This window comes from Netta rufina (assembly GCF_964035555.1).
Source record: "Netta rufina genome assembly, chromosome: 15".
Taxonomy (NCBI): domain Eukaryota; kingdom Metazoa; phylum Chordata; class Aves; order Anseriformes; family Anatidae; genus Netta; species Netta rufina.
In genome coordinates, this window is record NC_140138.1 from 3,888,185 (window position 1) to 3,908,400 (window position 20,216).

The 20,216-nt window shown below is 32.3% G+C and overlaps 1 protein-coding gene across 16 annotated transcripts in view; it reads left to right on the forward strand.

The window, feature by feature from the left end:
• The window catches only part of RBFOX1 (RNA binding fox-1 homolog 1), a 333,405-nt gene that overhangs the window by 310,545 nt on the left and 2,644 nt on the right, over nt 1-20,216 (forward strand). For 4 of the 16 annotated variants that reach the window (XM_084295936.1, XM_084295949.1, XM_084295939.1 and 1 more), the window contains one exon: nt 8,455-8,507. The exons of the other annotated variants lie outside the window; for them this stretch is intronic. In XM_084295936.1, coding sequence (XP_084152062.1) covers nt 8,455-8,507 — 53 coding nt within the window. The remainder of the gene's footprint in view (nt 1-8,454; nt 8,508-20,216) is intronic. 16 annotated transcript variants of the gene reach the window in all.

Here is a 20,216-nt window from a genome sequence, read left to right on the forward strand (position 1 = left end):
CATCTGACATGATAGACCATAACAGTTCCTTTGGACATGTCAGTGTCTAATTATACAGTTTTTAGTTTTCAGATCATTGACTCAATAGACCACAAAGAGGCAGATTAGAACATGCTATAAGTATTGTCAGCCTAAGTACTTTCACTGTGGCTGCTTTAAAAGCAAGGAGAAATTAACAGGATTGTGAAATAGGCAAATACAAGATAAAGGTATGAAATGGTACTAATAAAATAGGGAGTTAATTGGATTTCATCCATAGGTATTTGCCATGTAATTTATAATGTGTTTTAGGTGAGGTGAAGAAATACTAGAGGAACAAGCTTAGAAAAAATCAATCAAGAAAGAGGAAATTTATAATCTTGCATGGCTTTTCTGTAGTTTTTCTGACTTCAAAGAACTCCAAAGCATTTGATTAGGTATTAAAGTAGAAATGTTCTTCCTATAACTTTGGGCTTGTCAAGTTTCTAAGCATCACATCTGTTGAACTCAAGGAACAAATGTAGGAACTCCAAGTAAATCAGCAGTTTGTAAGAATACTGCACAACAGAAATGGGAGAAGAACGTTTATACATGTATTCCAAAGAGTAACTTTTTGTGAGAACTTCCATAGTATGTTTCATATGCATGCAGAAAATAGTAAGGTCTTTATTTCAAAGTTTAAACCAAAACTGTACCAACATCTAAACTCTCTTTTGTCTTTCTTGAATGAATTATTAAATAATCCTGTCAATTTTTTTATAGATATGTAATTCTGATTATTTTATAACCAACTTGTGTTGCAAAGTTATTTCTAAAACTAATTCAAAAATTAAAATAACTTCCAATTTCTCATATTACCTGTTGCTGAAGAAATTGCATGTCTGTATGTTAGGAGACTGGTCAAATAGAATTGTGGATAAAATGGCATCTACTAGTAAACTGTAATAATAGTTGGGAAATCAGAAATAAATATAAACTCTGAACGATACATTTTTTTATGTACATAAAGAATAAATCCCCCCGATTTTATATTTTGTCATATACTTTACTGTATAAAGCACTGATTCTTTACAGTAGGGTGACTATAAAATTCTGTAGTGTTTGCACTAAAAAGAGTGAAAAATACGCTCAAAATAGAGTAGTAAACAAAATTTTCATGTATAAAACTTAAAAATAGCGTTAATTTTGCAGTCCTCAATCATACTGACTTTAGTTTAGATTGCTGACACGGAGCACTTATAAAGTACTGGATTGGTTCTTGAAGTGAGGATTTATTTTAAGTGTATAGGATGTATTAATGATAGGAAATGGCCAATCTTAAAGCAGTTATGCCACTGAAATCAGTATGAATTCTACTGTTACATGCTGAGTTCAGAATTTTGCCCGTTAGTTTTAGGTTTCACTTAAAAATGTTAAGATCTAGTTAAAAATCTGTGTTCCTCTTGCAGATAAATGTGCAGTTTAAAACTCTTTATGGTCTTATTAATAATATTTATGTATTATATTATATTATACTCCATACATAGAGAAATTCCATGGATACAGCAGATAATATGAATTAGAGCAAGGCATATTTGTTTAGCTCTGATTTAAAAAAATACATAAATCTGGAACTAGGTATGTACAGATTTAAAATACTGGTGAAAGGTCTATAGAAATTCCATGGGTTATGATGTGAGAGATTGATCAAGATTTTGGCAACATTTTAAAAATATTTTTGGCAGCAATAGTAAGTTCCAAAGTATAGAGCCAATTTGCTAAAAATTAATTCATTATAGTTTTCAAGGGTTAATGGGAGGAGAGAGAGGAAAAGTCTGAAGAGTTGTATCTCCAGTGTATGCAGTTGGTTCCCTAATGCACCATACAGTATTAACATTAGGCTATGCTAAAATGAGTCTCTCACCTTACAGTGTTTGAGTAAATTCCTTAGTTGCTTTAGTTCAGTAGCAGAACTAAAAAAGATTCTTGTTGTAGGTGAATCCTTGATATATAAGTTACAATCTGTTGACCATTTTTCTCTTAACTATCTTTTTTTTTCTCTAAATAAATAATTTAATACGAGCATATCACAGGTCTTGAAGAATGCACCTTTCAGTTAGTGTCCAGAAGAGTTAGGAATTTTTTCTTCTTATATATACTTTTTTTTTTTTTAATTTTATTTTTATCTTGAAAATGTATTTTTCACAATTGCAAAAGTGCTTTCTGGTATTAAAGCGAATTATTGCTGTTAAAGAAGTTATGTGACTGTAGCTAGGAGAAACCTTAATGAGAGAGAGTTGTTGACTTTCCTGTCTCTGACAGCCTTTGGCAGTCTAAATTCTGTGAGGCATCCTGTCATTGGCTAAATCATGCTGAAATGTCCTGTACAATGCAGAGATGCTAATTTAATTGCCTGATCTGGCAATCCAATCATGGGTTTGGTTAAGCCACCTGAAAGCAGGCATCTCATGCAATCTGAGACACTCTAGGGCATGTGGGACACCCACACAGGTAGACGTGACACTTGATCTTCTGGAATGGCAGCTGAGTCATGGCCAGTGGACGAGGTGCCTTTTTTTGGGCAACAAAGAATCCTTTTTCTCGGAGGTAATATTTACAGAAGTAGCACTGTTAATTTATTTTGATGCAGGGATTTACTCCATATGCTCTCAAGGCCTGCCTAAAAATTTCAGAAACAAGCATTGAATTAAAAGGTCAGGAATGAAAGTGGGAGATGCATTATCTTTTCAAACTGAAAACAGAATGCCCAAGTGAAAGTAGAATATCTGATTTTCCCCTTTGTCTTTGTATCATTGTTAGTAATTAGGGTGAACAAAAAATTGCATAGGTGAGAAGAATCTGGCATTGAAGAACTTAGTCTAAAAGTAAAATATACTTTCCTAAGGCACATCAGATCATCCAAGTTATGACTAGTGCTTGATACCACTGAGTGAATACATCATGAAATACTTCCTGTTTATGGCTTTATTTTTACTTTAATGTAATTTATGAGTATGGCTGTAAAGTTGTTTAGTTGTCTTTGTGTTGTGATTCAAATGCTCTGAGTGTGATAATGTACTTTGATCTTACAGAAATGGGAATATAAAGCACAATAATAGCAAAATCAAATTTCCTATAGTTATTTTAATATCAATGTTTAAATTATTTAATGGTCTAAATATTTAAATATAGCAGATCAGAATGAAGGAATTGGGGAAGACTTCACAAAATTATTTTAAAGGGAAATTCTGAAACTTTTCAACCAGCCAACTGTTAGCTATGTTATAATTTACAATGGAATAACCCTCAACATAAGAGTCCTAGAAGAATGCTGAAGTCTTAAAGTTTAGACATTAAGAAAAAATAAGGTATCTTTAATAACAGAATGGAGAAATATATAGATTTACCATATATAGTACCTCTGGGGAAAATCATTGCTATACTATGGAGAGTTGAAGTTGGAATATCTTCAGTGAAGTCAGTGCTTTCTGCTAAGCTGCATCAATGTTACCAGCTGAGGTTCTGATCCATGACATCTACATACTGCCTGCGTTTGCAAACCCCATGATGGTCACTGATTACATGTAGTCTAAATCTTCCCACTGTAACTTCTGCTCAGTATTGTGTTTGCTTTCATCTTAATTTCCTCTTCTCCATGGCTCTGCGCTCTTTTTAGCAGTTGTTCAACTGTTTTGTTGTGAGTGGGCTGCACCTCTATATTAAGCAAAATGATTCTTGTCTAGTTTTTGAAGTTAGAAAGTAAAGTCCAAGAATTCTGGTATATGAAACATAACCATTGTATCATGATTATTGTGATTTCTTTTACATTTTTAAATTTTAGATGAAAATTCAATTGTCATCCAGTCTTTTAGGGAGAAGAAAGAACACAGGCAACACTTGGTAGTTTGTCACATGTGCCCTGCAAACAGGCTCTTAATCCACAGTCACCTAAGTATATAAATTTCCCAACACACAGGGCTGCACATACGTTTGTACCTATGAAAAAATATCAGGACCAATGGCTGCAGGAAGGAAAACGTAGTAATAGTTTGATGCTTTTTTAAGAATATGTAGTAGTGCAGGCAAAGCACGAAGAGCACTTCCTTTCTCAGGCTAGGGCAATTTTAAGGAAACTATTCGGGGGAGCACTCAAAGATTTCTCTCCTGAAATTATCCTGGATTAGTGCTCCATACTGTTTAGATCCCTCAAATCATTATATATATATAATGTGTCTAGGATCCATTCTCTGAATCTGTTGATATATTCCACTTCCATGTCCTGAATTTTCGTACTAGCAAAAATGCCAAATCGTCTATGGGTCAGACAAGATCAGTTATTTTCATACTGTACCACAGAGTCTCCATTGTAAGATGCTGCTCTTTCTGAGCTCCATTTTACTTTAAGATGCCACAGACTTCTAAACTAAACATTAAGTCTAATTAGATACAGAGAATATGATAATAATTGTATATATTTATGTGTAAATGAATTATCAGAATTTTGGTATTTAAGTAGTGCAGCATCTGAGGAAAGTTTCACATTGTTTTCTCAGTGAGGAGAAGCTCCCAATTTTCTATATGTGAAGGAACCTAATGTTCCAGTATTGTATCAAAGATACCATTCTGGTTTAAGCAAGAATGCATCTGTCTTTTCTGGTATCTACTTGTCATTCAAATAACTGATGGTATTAGTCCTTACAAAGATGAGAAACTTTAAGGAATTTTTAGAAAAGTTTGAAGAAAAGTCATAAATGTTTGTTTTTAAGTACATTTAAGTAAGATTTAAGTAAATTAAAGATTTAAGTAAAATCTTAAAAAGATTTTAAGTAAAGCTTCCTAATAATGGATATATGCACCATTTTGGCAAGAGGAAGGAGCAGAGGAAAATAGAAAATTGCTGAACCTTTTTGAAAACTGGAATAATGGAGGCTCAATAGCCCCAAATTAAGAGCAAACATAAAAATCACTCAATATTAGATTTGCAGTCCTCTTCCTCTGTTTCTGTTCTAATTCAAGAAATATATTAAATGTTAAACAGTTCTTTCTGACTTTAAAAACATTTTTATTACCATACTGGTAAAAATCTGTGGTAGTTCTCAATTTACTAGAAGAAACAAGAAATTGATATATAGAAATAGGAGAACTAACGTCACGCATAAGCATTTGCCCCTGGGAAATAGGTGCTCAGATGGAATATGGCCATTTTGAGACCCAGAAGTACATTTTTGTGACCCACACTGTCTAGGTTTACATCAGAGAGCTCAAGTTGTTTAAGGGTACTGCTCTAGCACTTAAAAGGATTGCATTTAGCCCAGGGTGGGAATATCTGGCATGTTGAATGTATACATCAAATGTATATATCAAATCAATGTATTTCTCATGTTACTCTTTCAATATGGCCATTTATTTCACTTACAACTAGTAACAATTTAAAAATATATATTTAAAGAAGAGAAAAAAAGTCCTATTTATTTTAAATATGTGGGGGTTTTACACCTGAAGTATAAAACAATGAGCAGTAAAAATTTTGTCCTTTGCCTTTGTTGTTAACACGTAAACTAAATTAATGGAAACAATTCTGTTTCCATTAATTCTGTTTCTGTTCAAAGATTGAGTAGGGCTTATTTTACAATAAAGTTGGACTCTACCTATATATATATATTACCTTTTTGAGTCAACAGAAAGTGTAGAAATGATGAGCAACATTAAAACAACCTAAAATGCATCTTGAATTTCCACCATACCTTACTCATGAGGTTAAGCCTTGTATACTCACTGCAGTTAGTGCTTGTAATTGGTCTTTTAAGGAAACAATCACACATTTTCAAAGGACTGGGTTGGGTTAGCTGCCCTTTTCCAGGTCTGCTTTTCATATGCTGTAAGATAAATCGAATATGATGCATCATTAGGTCAGCTGAACTCAGGAGTCCTGTAAATTAAGGGTTCTCCACACTAAGGAATAATACGTCCTTTGGACAGCAAGTGAGACACATGAACTTCTGATTCTCAGTTCTTCCTCTAGTCTATGCAAATAATAGTACACTATTTAGCTAAATTATAAACTTGTCTCTGTAAAAACATTAAAGCCATCAAGCTACTAAACAAGTGCTTTGAATTGTTACCAATAACAAATAGATATTACAAAAAATTTAACTAGTTTACTGAACCCTACAATTTAGTCTTATCTTCCCATAGATTAATACAGTATCATTTTCATTCTCACAGTTCCTGTGTGCAATAATATGCAACTTCTTCCTTACTTTCAAATTTGATTTGTAGTGTTGTGAAATAAATTTTACAAAAGCAAAATATAGCAAAGATAGTATGTTCCTATGTAAATTGAAGCAGTATAACAGGGAATGTTTTGGGTAGATTTTTTTTTTTTTTTTGATAGCTATCACTTCAGGTTATTTTTTTCTTAATGCATTTTCTATCAGTAATTATTGGAGAGTTGGTAATAAAAGGTGAGAATTTAGAGCAGTTTCAGTAGCATCTGTTGTTTCAAACAAACAAAAACAAATAGAAGTTAGTGTTCTGCTGTCCTGTAAATAACAAAACTAGCATATTATTCTTACAGATAATTCTGTACTTTGGCATCTGAAGATATAGCATCTGTGAGTCAATGTTGCATGTCAACACATGTTCTGAATTGAGACAAAGAGTTTCTTGGCCACTTTTTTGGCTGTTTTCATTAGATGGAAAGACAGTTTTATAACTTCACAGACATAAATGAAAAGGATTTTCTGTATGCTAGTAACTGGTAAGTCTGAATTGCTTCTATTAGGAAAAATAATGTGTTTCTTTACATGTAGTTTTCACAAGAGGTGACAATAAAAGAGGTGGTATGAGTTAACTTCAGTGACAAAGTATGCTATCTATTAAATATGGAGTAGCTTTGTATTTATTATAATAAATTTATCCCCTTTTTTTTTTTTTTTTAAATATAGATATCTTTTTAAGATTGTGTACAAGATAGATCTCATTAGCTTGTTAAATTGCTGTAGATGATAAAATAAAGAACAAAACTACCAAACTACACATCCAATTGAAAATGTAGGAATTAGTTGAAAAATTTGAACGTAATTTGTTGAACGTAGTTTGGTCACTACGTTCATTTATGCTAGATGATAGGTGCTAGTAACTCTTGAGATAGAGGCAGTAAGAAGCTACTGCTTTTGTTCTTAATCTTGTTCCTGTCCCTATAGTATGATCCCTCGGTTTTGTTTTGTTTCTTTGGTTTTCAACATGTGAATTTTTAAGTAACCAGGTTCGCAGATTTTTAAACTCGAATTTCAAGTGTCTTTAATATACCAGAGGTGAAGTAATAGAAATGGTTGTTGTTCACTTAGGTCTTCAAGATTCTGTTACACCTAAGAGATGTTTGCTCCTGAACTGAATAGTTTTCAATAGGAGCTTCAGAGCACTTAATGCTTGACACAGTTTTCATTATTTTACAGAATTGAGTTTTCCAGTAGTCCTCAGTACGAGATAGATGTAGTTCCTTCTAGTTTTTATTTGGTAGACTCTTGCATTAAAGCTGTGCAAAACTCTCTTTTTTCACCATGCAGTGCAGGCTGGAGGAGCTAGCTGCAATTCAGAGCAAACTAGCACTCAAATAATTTCACCCATGTTCTTTACTACTCCTGCACAACACAAACATCATCCAAGGAAGCTATGCATATGCATATAAAGGAATCACTTGATGTTAATACTTAAATATAGTTTCCATTAACCTATATCCTGTTTGCTTTGACTTCAAAAAGGCCAAATTGGGATTTCTACTATAACGGAGTTTCCTAGATTTTGAAATACTACTGTATTTAGCATTTCTCTTTTTATGCTACCTGGTTAAAAAAAAAAAAAAAAAAAAAAAAAAAAGAATTTTGCAAGAGAAGGCTTATATTAAATTGCTTATACCTCTAGTTTATTCTCATGAGATTCTGAAAAAAACACTTTTGTATATCTTTGGATGACAGTATATGAAAATATACTATGTCCTTTTTTATATATAAATCACAGAAAATTCATTTTCTGATTGCAATCATATTTAGACATATAAAGTTATTTTACTTTCAATTTTCCTTTAAGATATATGAAATAAACTGCATTAAAAAAAAAAAGTATCACTTTTTACATATTTCCATTAGTTCCCTTTAATATCTATCTATATCTATATAAATATAATTTGATTTTTGTTAGACTTCATAAATATATTGACACGACATACCTGTAACACTGAACATGAAGCTTCCAATGCAAGAGTTTGTACATAGTCCATACCCAAATGTCACCATTATTTCATTTAAAAGATCCCAGCATGTCTACCTCATGATCGCTGTAAACTCTATAGTACTGAAATACGTCAACACTTTTTCTTGCTACATTCATTAAAATTAAGCACCCTTACCCTACCCCATCTGTAAACATCAAGTCAATTGGCAGCTAGCACATTTCCCAGTCAGCAAGCAGTATTGTGAATTTTATCTTCTCTTGCAGAAATCAATTCGTCTTCGTTGCAGCAGATGAAATTTCTTGTAACACCTCTGCAGGTAACAATCATTGATACTTCTTGATGCATCCATCCAGGTCTCAATATCCTTTTTCACATGCTGCATTTAATCGTAAGAGAAAGCATAGGAAAGTCCATAATATAAATTTTTGGAATAGCTTCATTAATTTGTAGTTTGAGTCTTTAGGTTCTGCCATATAAAAGACATTAGGTTATTTTGCTGACTTTGGTGTTTTATTTTCAGTTTAAATATTATGTGGCCTAGAAAAATAAGGATATGTTAAGCCTTCTCATAAAAACGTAATGTGCAGTACAATCAAGATTGTGACTTAAAAAGTCAAAACAAAACAAATGAAAAGAGTAAGTTAGGTAGAGATAGATCTATGTAGGACATTGTAAGTGCTATAGATTTAACAGTTTTCAACTCTTTGGGGGCAAATATTGCCCACAAGGGTACTGCAGACCCTAAAGCACTCACAAAGTCTATCCTATGGATAAGATAGTGGGAGAGAGGGGTCTGTGTCTTCAGAGGATCACTCTCTAGTAAGTAAAAAGTCTTAGCTGCTTTGCTGGTATACTGTCATGTTGGGTACAGAAGAATGAAAAATGTTTTCAAAAAGTATTTACTAATGGTAATTTATAAATATAAAATATGTGTCAAGGGATTTAATGTCTTTTAAGTAATAGATGTTGAACAATCTTAGTCTTAATACAGGTAAGGATGATGTTATGTCGCTACATAAGAAGTCAAAAGCCAACATAATTAGTAACAGTGTTGGGCCGTATTCTGCTGATAGCGTTACACAAAAAAATCTGCTGAGTTCATGGAGCTGTGTGTACTGAAGGATGAAAGGATATATAGTGTGAACAAAATGTTGGTATTAAGAAATGTTTATTTATACAGAGTTGTACATTAACAGATATAAAGGTGATGAGTTTTCTGCTTATCCTAGAGTGACCTACAGAGAAACAAATAAAAAACATGTATTTATGAAAAAGAAGACCATAGCTAAAGCCACAATATGCTGAGATTGTTATGATTTGTATGGTAGCCACAGCATTTTTGGTAATCTGAAAAGTTCTTCCTTTTTAAAAAAATAAAAAATGAATTTTTCAGAGTCCCGAATTATTAGCAGAATACATTTTGAGAACATTTGACACTTTCTTGGTCTCACTAGATTTGTATTTTGGCATTCATTTATTTCACCTGTGCTTCCTATTCTGTTCTGGATTATAGTGAGCTGAGTACTCATTAGACTACTAATTTATAAACCAATGCCTTACTAAGTAAGTATGCAGAAACTCATTTTAGCAACTTTTGAACTTGGAATTCTTGACAGAGACATGTGGTCTTTAATAATTTTCTTGTCCTGAAAACAATTCCCTCTTTTACAGAGTGAACGCTTCTAAGCATTAGTTATACCCGTAGACATTTTCTTCCTCAGTTCACACAGAATTCAAGTATCCAAGACTATACTATACATATGCTGTAAATCACTACTCTGGAATTCCAGTCAATAATATAATATATTTGTTCATCAGTAAATTCAGTGGACTGTACACAGAAGAAAATGGACTTTTGTGTATATTTACTAAAACTTTTCAGTTTACCAGTAAATTACTGGTAAATTATTATAAATTTACCAGTAATATTTTTATATATTTAAATATATTTATTATAAATTAAATTATTGAATTGTTGCAATAAATAGGGTGTTTTTGTTAGGTATGTTCTTGACAGTATGATAAATATTAATGATAGGTAACTGTAGGTGCCTTTTTTATTATATGATCAAACGGAGCAACCCTGTATCTTCCGTTCCTTGTATATTTAAATTTTAGTGACAGAATTTAAAGGACTTCTGGCTATATTAAAAAAAAATCATACTCTGGCCCATATTTCTGTGTGGTACAAATTGCCAAAATTGTGTTTGGTCTTTCAAATCAGTAGGCTGACTTTGAACTAATTTGTTATCTAATGTTCTGTGTTTTAATACATGAAGTAAATATAGATACATAATCTTTCAGAACAGCAGCTGACAGTCATGTGGTTTTTCAGATGCATGCAATACACCTACGATTCAATTTTATATGCTAGTACTGCTTCTAAACTCAATTACAGTAATTCAAGTGTTTGCAAACTTGATTTAAGATGAAAGTTCTGATAATATGCTCAATGTTTGAAATGTGAGTATATATACATTTGTATTGTTTCCTTGTAAAGAATATAAGTGTTTGTAGATTTCAGATAATAATAAAACAAGTAAGTTTTTGGTTGGAACTTTACCATCAAATAGAAATGGGAAGTCTTGGGTGATTCTGCTGATAATAATCACTCATCTCTTCCTAATGCTTTATCATTTCTGCCAGAGGACATATAACCATCAACTACATGAGATTATTTTTCCTAGTTTAGGAAATTAAGTAATCTTGAAAACCAAAATGAAAGGCTATTGCCAATGTGTCAATATACATGTTTCTATTTCTGTATGTGTATTTGTTCTTGCGTGAATATTATACACAGGAAAGACATACTAGTGTGTGACAGAGGGATCCTTTCGTGGGAAATTTTAAAATATTTTGCTTTTTCATCCAGTGCATTTTGAAGCTAAAAATAATTACTCTTCAGAAGAGAAGTTTTGTGCTTCTGGGATAGATCTTCTCTGGCAGGCATGATTAAAGAGTATGCAAACAGACCTAAACTAGATCAGAGGTAGGGAAACTATCTGAAACCTGCTTTCAGTTTGATGATGGAATTTTAAACAAGGATCTCTGAAGAATTTCCTCTAGCAAAACTCTGACAATGGTTATATTAGAGGAGAATTAATCCTGAGTTTTCTGCCTGATGGAAGCAAAATGGATCTTAGCCTATCAGTCTCCTTATAAATCAGAATGAAACCCAGAGTAAACCTATGGTTTATTTACATGTTGGTTAGAGAACATTTTTCATTTTGAATCTTTAATATTTTTAATGATTTTTTCAAATCAGTGTTCAGTATATATTTTTTTCTTTTAAATTTTGTAAGTTCAAAATTCATAGTTTATAAAGAAAAAAATATTTTCTAGTGTCTTTACCAAGTTCATTCTAGGATGTACCTGCGTATCGCATTTTATGATTTTTGTGTTAAAATGGAACAGGATCATTATTCCATATTTACACCACTCTTAAAATCCAGTGTGACATTATTTATATATATCAACACGGCTGATATTATTTTTTCTCCCAAGTGTATATACAATTTATGGTTTTGAAATAACAGAGACAAAGGAAAAAGGTATATGTAAGCCTGAATTTGGAATGAAGTATGGTAAAAGTGGATATAATATATGTCCAATTGTAACTGTGTTTATTTATATAAAATTTGAGCAGAGTAATCCCTAGGAGGTGGGATTGTGTGTGTGTGTAAAAGAAATGTGTTATAAAGCTTTAGAAGTTGATAGTCCTGCGTTAAGTTTTCGGCCTCCCTTTGGAGAAAGAAACAGTCTCCAAAACAAATACTCTGAAATGTTCAATTTTCAATTTAGGAAAAACATGTCATAAAAAAGGCAGTGTGAAGAGGCAAACATTAATACTATCAAAATAGTTTGAAAAAAAATATTGGCAATTTTTAATTAAGGCAATTGCTCAAGTCATGGCAATTTTCCTGTATACTACCTGTCAACATTAACACTACCACAAATTTAAGTCATGAAACAATAGCAGATATGGATATACTTCCTTAAAAGCAAATTAATATTTGACAAAGTGTTTAGAATGGGTAAGGTACCTGTTGTGGTCTACCTCTGCTATGTATGTACGTAAATAATTTTATCTGGTCAAATTTTGCCATACATCCTTGCATACATCTCATTGACATATTAGGTTTCTGGTAGGAGACTTTGATCACATTGTACTCTTTCAAATGAATTTCCAAACATTAGATATTATACAAGCTGCTTTGGAAAAAAAGCAGTTTTAGGGAGGTTTGCATCAGCCTTTTTGAATTATTGTGTAAAGACATAGGTTCAGTAGTGAGAGGTTTCTTTCTTAGTATCATTGCCTATGGGATTGATTTCATTTCATGAAGCAATTTAGGAAAATAACCATTTTCTACAAAATGCTTTTATTATTATGTTAATCTCTTCCACTAATCAGATGAATTAAAAAATTAAGATGAAGGAGCATTTGTAAGGTCTTTATGCTAGCATTTATTTAAGTCTCTACAGGTTTTCCCTGTGAAAAAATAGCAGATACTGAAGGTTTTGCACTGGAAAAACTATGGAATGTTGTACTAATGCACATTATTAAATTTCTATAAATTCAAGTGTCCTTTTTGTTGGTGCTTCAAACTTCCCTTTACTGCTGCTGTAAATAGTGCTTACATCGAATTCTTTTTGTTACTGCTGTTACTGCTCTTAGTAGTTCTGTGGTAAAGATGTTCAGCTATTGGATCAGTTGATAAAAATCAGTAAATGCTTTGATTATTCTCTGCTCTTCTTTCTTAAAATTTGATTAATTCCTTTTCTCACTGACTGAAAACACTGGCAGACCTTTTTGGCATCTTTGTCATTATCTCTTTGACAGCTTGCCTTCCCTATGCTTACAGTTCTAGGTCAGTTCACATGGCTAGTCAATTGTGACAACACGACAAGATTAAGAAAAGCTGAGTTTCTGTGATTTGTAAATGGAGGATTTGCAATGTGAAGTTCCTTTGATAAACAGAAATAGTGAATAATCCATGTTGGCCCTCAACAAGTGCATATAAGCATGTGTGCATTCCCTGTATTGTTTTTTTTTGTTTTGTTTTGTTTTGTTTTTTACTATTACTTAATGAAACAAATAGATTTTTTTTCTCATAGACTGAAAGCAGGACACATGAAAGGCAGTTTGTGTGTGTGCTGTATGTATGATTATATACTAGTAAATTAAATAAACAAGGATTCAGTATGAATATCATGAGGTTATTATATGTAACATTTAAAACATTAAACAAAAATGTTATTGTGTAATACTGAACTTTACACACAAGCAAAAAAGACTGCTTTAGAATGTAATGTAAGAATTGTCTGGTGTATTTGTTACTGAACTAGATCAGAATTTATTTAGGGTTTATTGCCACAAAATATAACAGCAGCAGTAATAGACAAATGCTGTATAAATTAAAAAATAAAAATAAAAATGCTTGTTTTTCTTTGAAATACAACAGTTTGTGTCACCTGATGGCAAGGTGTCACCTGATGGCAAGCCTCAGTTTGCCCAGTGGCTTTTTATTTTGGTATATAAATTAAGTCTCTTTTTATTGAAGAGAGGTTATACAAAAAGGTGCTGTTGGTAGCACATAATTATTTTACATTTTTAAGCAAACATCAAGTGCAGACTTGAGTGGAATCTGCCTTTGTCCATTTGTAAATCCTGACAGCAAGACTGAAATTTGAGACAGAGCTTTTAAGGGTTGTTATATAGTAATGATTCAGTGCCAGCTCAGGAGGGATGTCACCTGTGCTGCAGTTTGTTGCATTTCTGTATTTCTGCAAATTGCTTGATATCAATCATATTTTTTTAAATGTTTAACAAGGTGACAGCTCAACTTTGGATGACGGTAAACATATAACAGACTTCAAAAAAAGCTGTAGGTTGTCATTCAGAAATAAAAATTAAAATCATGTCTGAACACCAATGATGGAAATTTCTGCAAAGGATGCATCAATTAGCAATAATTAGTGAGCCAATTAATAATGGGCCAAATTCATTATCTGGCCAAATTCAGATATTACATAAATAACATCAAGAGCTGGAAATTCTTCCCTGCATATAGATAAATCTGAATAGGCTTTTAAAATTTCTTCTGGCTCCAACTGGAAGAAAAATGTAGACTGCTTCTAATGTTATCACTAATGTATTTACAAAGATCCCTTTGTTGAAATCATTCATTATCATGATGCATTATTATCATGATTTTTTAATTATTATTATTATGATCATTGATTATCATTATAGACTATGGTCACTTTTTATCTCTGTGAAAACCTAGGAATGTTAATGCTATACTAACAGGAAATCCTGCATGGTCTTCAATATATACAGGAGGTTACCACTGCAGTATACCTTGAAGATTCACTATTTCATTGTGCTATGTCTGTCTATACATCTTCCCAAGTCTTTTTCTGCTGCACATCACAACACTGTAAAGCATTATCAGTAGTGGAAGAGGAAAATTATATGCAAAGGAATATTTTATGCTCCTGCAGAATTATCTTAATGTTTGGTATTATGCATTTAAAACTTTTTGTAGTGGATTTTAACATTTTTAACTTTTACAATCAAGGAAAATGACTGGAAACTGTTTTTATCAGCGGTTTTCAAACTTTTTCCTCAGAATTAAGTAAAAACTTAGGACAGACTTCTTTCCCCATTTCCTTACGAGCTATTTAGAGAGACTCATTGCTTACTTGCATGATTTAAATGCCTAAAGTTATTTGGTATTAATATCCAAAAGTATTAAAAATATTTGGCTGCAGATGCCTTGGACACCATAAGCTGATAAGTAGAGAATTTTAAGTGAAAGGACAACCACTGCTGCACAGTGATGACCAACTGAGGTTAAAATACTGCAATATGTTATGTAACTGGTGTGGATACAAAGGAGCTCCTGCTGCTGTCACCTGGTTTTGGTATCATAATAGTCATGTGACCAAGAGAAAACACAGGTTGGTTAGCTACTGGAATCATTTATCTGGATAAGGCCAGGTAACTTGCTTTCCTTGTATTCCTTCCAATGCTTCACTGAAATCTTCATGTCTTTTGTCTACAATTTTATTGCAATTCTGCATCAAGGTCTAATGGAGGAAGTATTTGGATTGCCCTTTTTATGCCAGCTGTGAACAGCAAGAGGCACATCCTGCAATAGAACTCATTTCCTAGGTGAACAGTTAGGGTAGGAATACTGAACCACTCTGCATTGTATTCTACCTTTTCTTACCTAGCTAAGGCTAACTTGTTCAGTTGCCTTTTTGTAAAATTTAGTAATAAGTGGAAATACTAGTATTTGTGTAAGTTTATACTTTTTGAAGACTCAACACATACAGGTTTGAAGAAGCGGCAATTTTATGATTTGATTGTTCAATTAAAATCAAAGCTAGTAAATGGGTAATATTGCAAAGAGTTAGAAATATGAGCTTCCTAGAGGATACATATGCATTGCTTGTAATATGGAAAGCAACAAGGGAAAAGATCATGCAGTTAGTTTGTTATATTATTTTCAGTTTTAATTTTTACTTGATCACTGGCTGAGGTAGTATCAAATTTTTAACTTCTGTTTTTATATGATAATGGAATCATCAATTTCTGCAGTTCTTCTATCAATATCTAGTCTTAAAAAGTGGGGGGAAGTGATAGTATTCAGAAATCTATGCACATCAGATCCTTTAAAAAGTTTAAAAAATATATCTCATTTTATGATTTTTAACAACAGAGGAAAATGTTTTAACTTGTTGTATACTTTATAGTGTGATTTTTTTTCTTTATTAATGTTGTCATTAAACCCTATAGTAGATGTGTTATTAAAGATCTTCCAACTGTCTACAGTGGGTATCAGATTGTCTGTCCTAGATGTATATGAAAATACAACCACAGTAACGAAGAACTAAAAAACCTAAAATGGTAATAAAAATTAGAGAAAGGCAAACCTTCCCTATTTTTAAGAGTCTCTAGTAATACCTATTACTGATGACTTAAAGAAAGATATTCAATTTCAAAGGCACTACTAAAACGAATGTCTCTCAGTTACCATTTTTAATTCTTTTTTTTTTTTTCTTTTTTTTTTTTCTGTTTGTGCAGTGGGCAAAACAAAATATCCTTTTATATAGTATTTGAGCAATTTTAAACCTTTTACAGAAAATCATTGGAAAAAAATGACACATAACCTGAGTAGAGAAGACCATATGAGGATTTCTTTTTTGGTAAAGAGTTTGCTGCTATAATGCTACAAATGTTAGCATTGCAATGATGATTTTTTCTCCCAAGTATTTCCCAGTAAGGTGTTGGTCAAGCTACTTAAAAACCAGTGCCAGTAAAACTAAATGCTAGCAAACATCACGTTTTTTTCATGCTGTGTCCTGAATACTTGTTCTAGACATACTGAAAAATAGTGAAACTTACCTCATTCGCATTACTGGTGCATCACAATTGTTCATCTGTTGTGTTCCTGAGTAAAGAATTTGTAAGTGCACATAACAGTACTGATACATTGATTTAATATTCTGTAAGATGCATAGATAATCACCTCGACTATGAAGTCATTGTAAAAACTTTGCCATTTACATGTTCTAAATTTTAGTAAATTGTTTACCTAGAATGAATATTTCCACGGTAAGTTATCACAAAGCATTCAAATGCCACTAATTTAATGAGAAAAAAGTATGCTGGCATAATAGTGAATAAATGAACCAATGACTATATGACTATACTAGTTTACTGATTTTTCAGTGTGACAATATAGTTTAAATCTGTGTTATTTTCAGCATGAAAATCAGAATCTATTCTGCTAACCTTATGAGCTTCTAAATTTGGTGTCATGCAAGGGCGTGTTTAAAAATTAGCATTTAAAAAGAAACCTACTTGCTTTAAGTTTAAGCTGACACTGTTCCTTTCCTCTGTGGAAATGAAATTTATTAATCATAATAAAACCATCATATTCTGAAGGTAGAGGTCACCCTGAGGAGGAAAAAGTCTGTTCATCACAGAGGAATTTCAATGCATTTTTCCCAGATAATATCTGAGCATGGATTCTCTCCCCTTTGGAAATATATTCTTCCATGGTTGTGCTTATATGCATCAAGTGTATGTAGGAGGTTGCAAGAAAGAGAATTTTGCAATTTAATTTTATATACTTTATTTTCTTTTAGAGAAGATTTAGAAGATTTTTTTTTTTTTTACATTTTATTTCATGTTTACATTACACACATTTGTTCAAGTGGGATTCCAATAAAGATAAAGGAAAAATTAGGAATGTTTCATATTTTAAAAAGAATACAAACTTTACTGGTTCTGAAATACTATTTTTACTTAACATAACAGTACAAACTTCAGCATTCTCTTAATGTAAATGTAAAACGTTATTTTTAAGAAGCAGGGATTAAGTAAGGTCACATTTTTTACATTAGGATTACTTCACCACTCTTTTGTTTTAAGGAAGAATCATAGTTTAAACAATAGGATGAAAAATACTGACTTGGAACAGTCATCTGGTCTTTCTTTGGAAATTGCTTAATATATTTATTTATCCATATGTTCCATCTTGCTTGTCCGGACTTCAGTAAAATATTGATGTAACATGTTTAACCACTGTTACCACGACTGTTTATTATACCACTTGCTCATCACTTCACTGATGATTTAGGTTAAATATAAACCTAATTTAATAAAGCTTGAGCAATATGTTGTACCCTCCTACTTAAAAGAACCCCTTGCATTTTGGCCACTTAATCCTTTGCCATGGGTGACCCACTATGCTCTCTGTTTTGTGTATTACATAGTTGATTATGCAGCAGTAAATGGGGATCAGAGTGGTGAGGAAAAAAAAGGACACAGTAAGTCCCATTGTAGTTAATGGCTTGCACTACACCAAAACTAATGTGATTCTTACAGTTCTAAACTTACAGTCCTTCCTTAGCATTACAGTAATACCAGATAATCAGAAAACAAAATAAAACAAAACAGTATGTTTGGAAAATATACCAATTCCTGTTGCTATAAAAATAAGTCATGACTTTAAAGCATGTATAATAGTATAATAGTACTTACAATTCATCCTCCATGTTACTAGGGATATGAAGGAAATGTATAGAGCTGGAAATAAGTCTAGATTTAAATTAATTATTTTCCCTTTCTAGATGTTTTCTTACATGAGATTTGACTTGAGAGAATTAGAATCATAATGATTTTTAAAATGGATTCTCGGACTTTAAAATGGGCATAAGCATACAGAGGAAAATAAGGTGTCTTTTTTACTTCAGTGGAGATGAATGAGAAATACATTCTGTTATGTCAAATGGCCCATATCAATTTGGTATTTTCACCATCAAAGCTAAGTATTTTAAATTTCTAAATATTACAATGCTTACATCCCAATGTGGATGGTTACCAGGGTTATGCTCCTTCCAACCAAAGAGGCTGCAGAGTATGCAGTCACTGTCAAACCTGAGCTAAGAACTCTTTTTTTCTCAAAGGATCAAATATATTTCCAAAGATAGGCATTTATGGATACCAGCGTTTAAATAGAATTTATATATAAATTTCATCCTTCACTTACCAGTATATTGGATGCAAAAAAGAAAATAGTGTGTTTTATACAAGTCTTTTATGCATATTTTTCTGAGTTTTAAGGCTATAAAGTATAAAATTATTGCCCATCCCTGCTTCCCCTTGCTATTCATTTCTATCTTCAATAGCTTTGAGGCCCTCTCTGGTAAAATCCAAAGAAAACATGGCTATGCACAAGAAACTGAGCCCACATTCATGAACTTGTAGTACTTCCATAGTTTCAATAGATTAATTCCTTTTTAATGTATTACCCATTAATAGAAAATTGAATTTACTGAGTAAACAAGATAGTACAACTGAAGGCATTCAGACACTATGGTTTTACTTTGTAGTGAAACATGCAGATTTTGCTATGGAATACTTTATAGGGAGATAATGTATGATTTGCATTTACTCAAAATTTCCATTAAAAATAATAGGAAGTTTGCTCTTGAAATTTAACACAGTATGTGGATTTAGACTCATAAAGATAAAAGGATAACAGATGCCACAAAACAGTTTTACGTTTTAATATCAAGTTAAAATGCCATGGAAATATTCCACTTTAAACCTTTAAGTCTGGGACAGAGAAAAGGAGAGGAGCTATTCATCTTAGGTACTTCAGAACATGGTTGCGAAGAGGGTACAGAAATGCCTGTTCTTCAGAATGGCCAAGTCCAGAGATTTGGGTCTATTTGTGAAAATGTTGTTAGGGCTGTTTGTAAAAATGGCGATCCTTCTTGATGACCTGTGTAAAATGCTCAGGATTAAAGCAAGAGTGAGCAGTAAAGCTCAACTCCATACAAGACAGGTTTTAGAGAATTGCACTGACAGCACTCTGTTGCTGGAAAAAATGGCCTACTCCCAAGTATTCTCCTACCAACCAGTGCACACTTTGACACTCTGAAGTTTGTATTTACTGAACTTTATTCTACTTTTTTTTTTTTTCTTTTTTTTTTTTTTTTTAATATATTTTATTCAGATGTGGTTATATGTCCTTGGAAAAGGCAAAACATATCACCTGCAAGTCTGTGAGCCTGAGGTTAGTTGGGTAGTAAGAGGCGTTCATGTAAAGTCTGCCTTGTCAGAGCTGAATCCTCTTGCTTTTAGATAGTGCAGCAGGTGAGGGATTGCATATGCTGTGGAAACATTCATTTCTCTTTTCCCTCAGCTGATTATTTAGCTAATCAGATGGTGAAGAAACAAATGCATGTGATAAAAAGAAAAAAAACAAGTGTTCATTTGTATCCAAAAACTAAGATAACTATAAAGAATGAGACTACTCTGGGATTGCTGATCACATGAGGTTAAAAATAATGATTTTTGAGAGAGAGATCAATGATATTACTAAAATTAACTTATTAATTTAGCCCTTCTATGCAAGACACTACTGTAATTTTAAATGTTTTTGTTATATATGACACCTGAGATCAAATTGAAATTATTTGATTACAGGAAAACATTAGACAT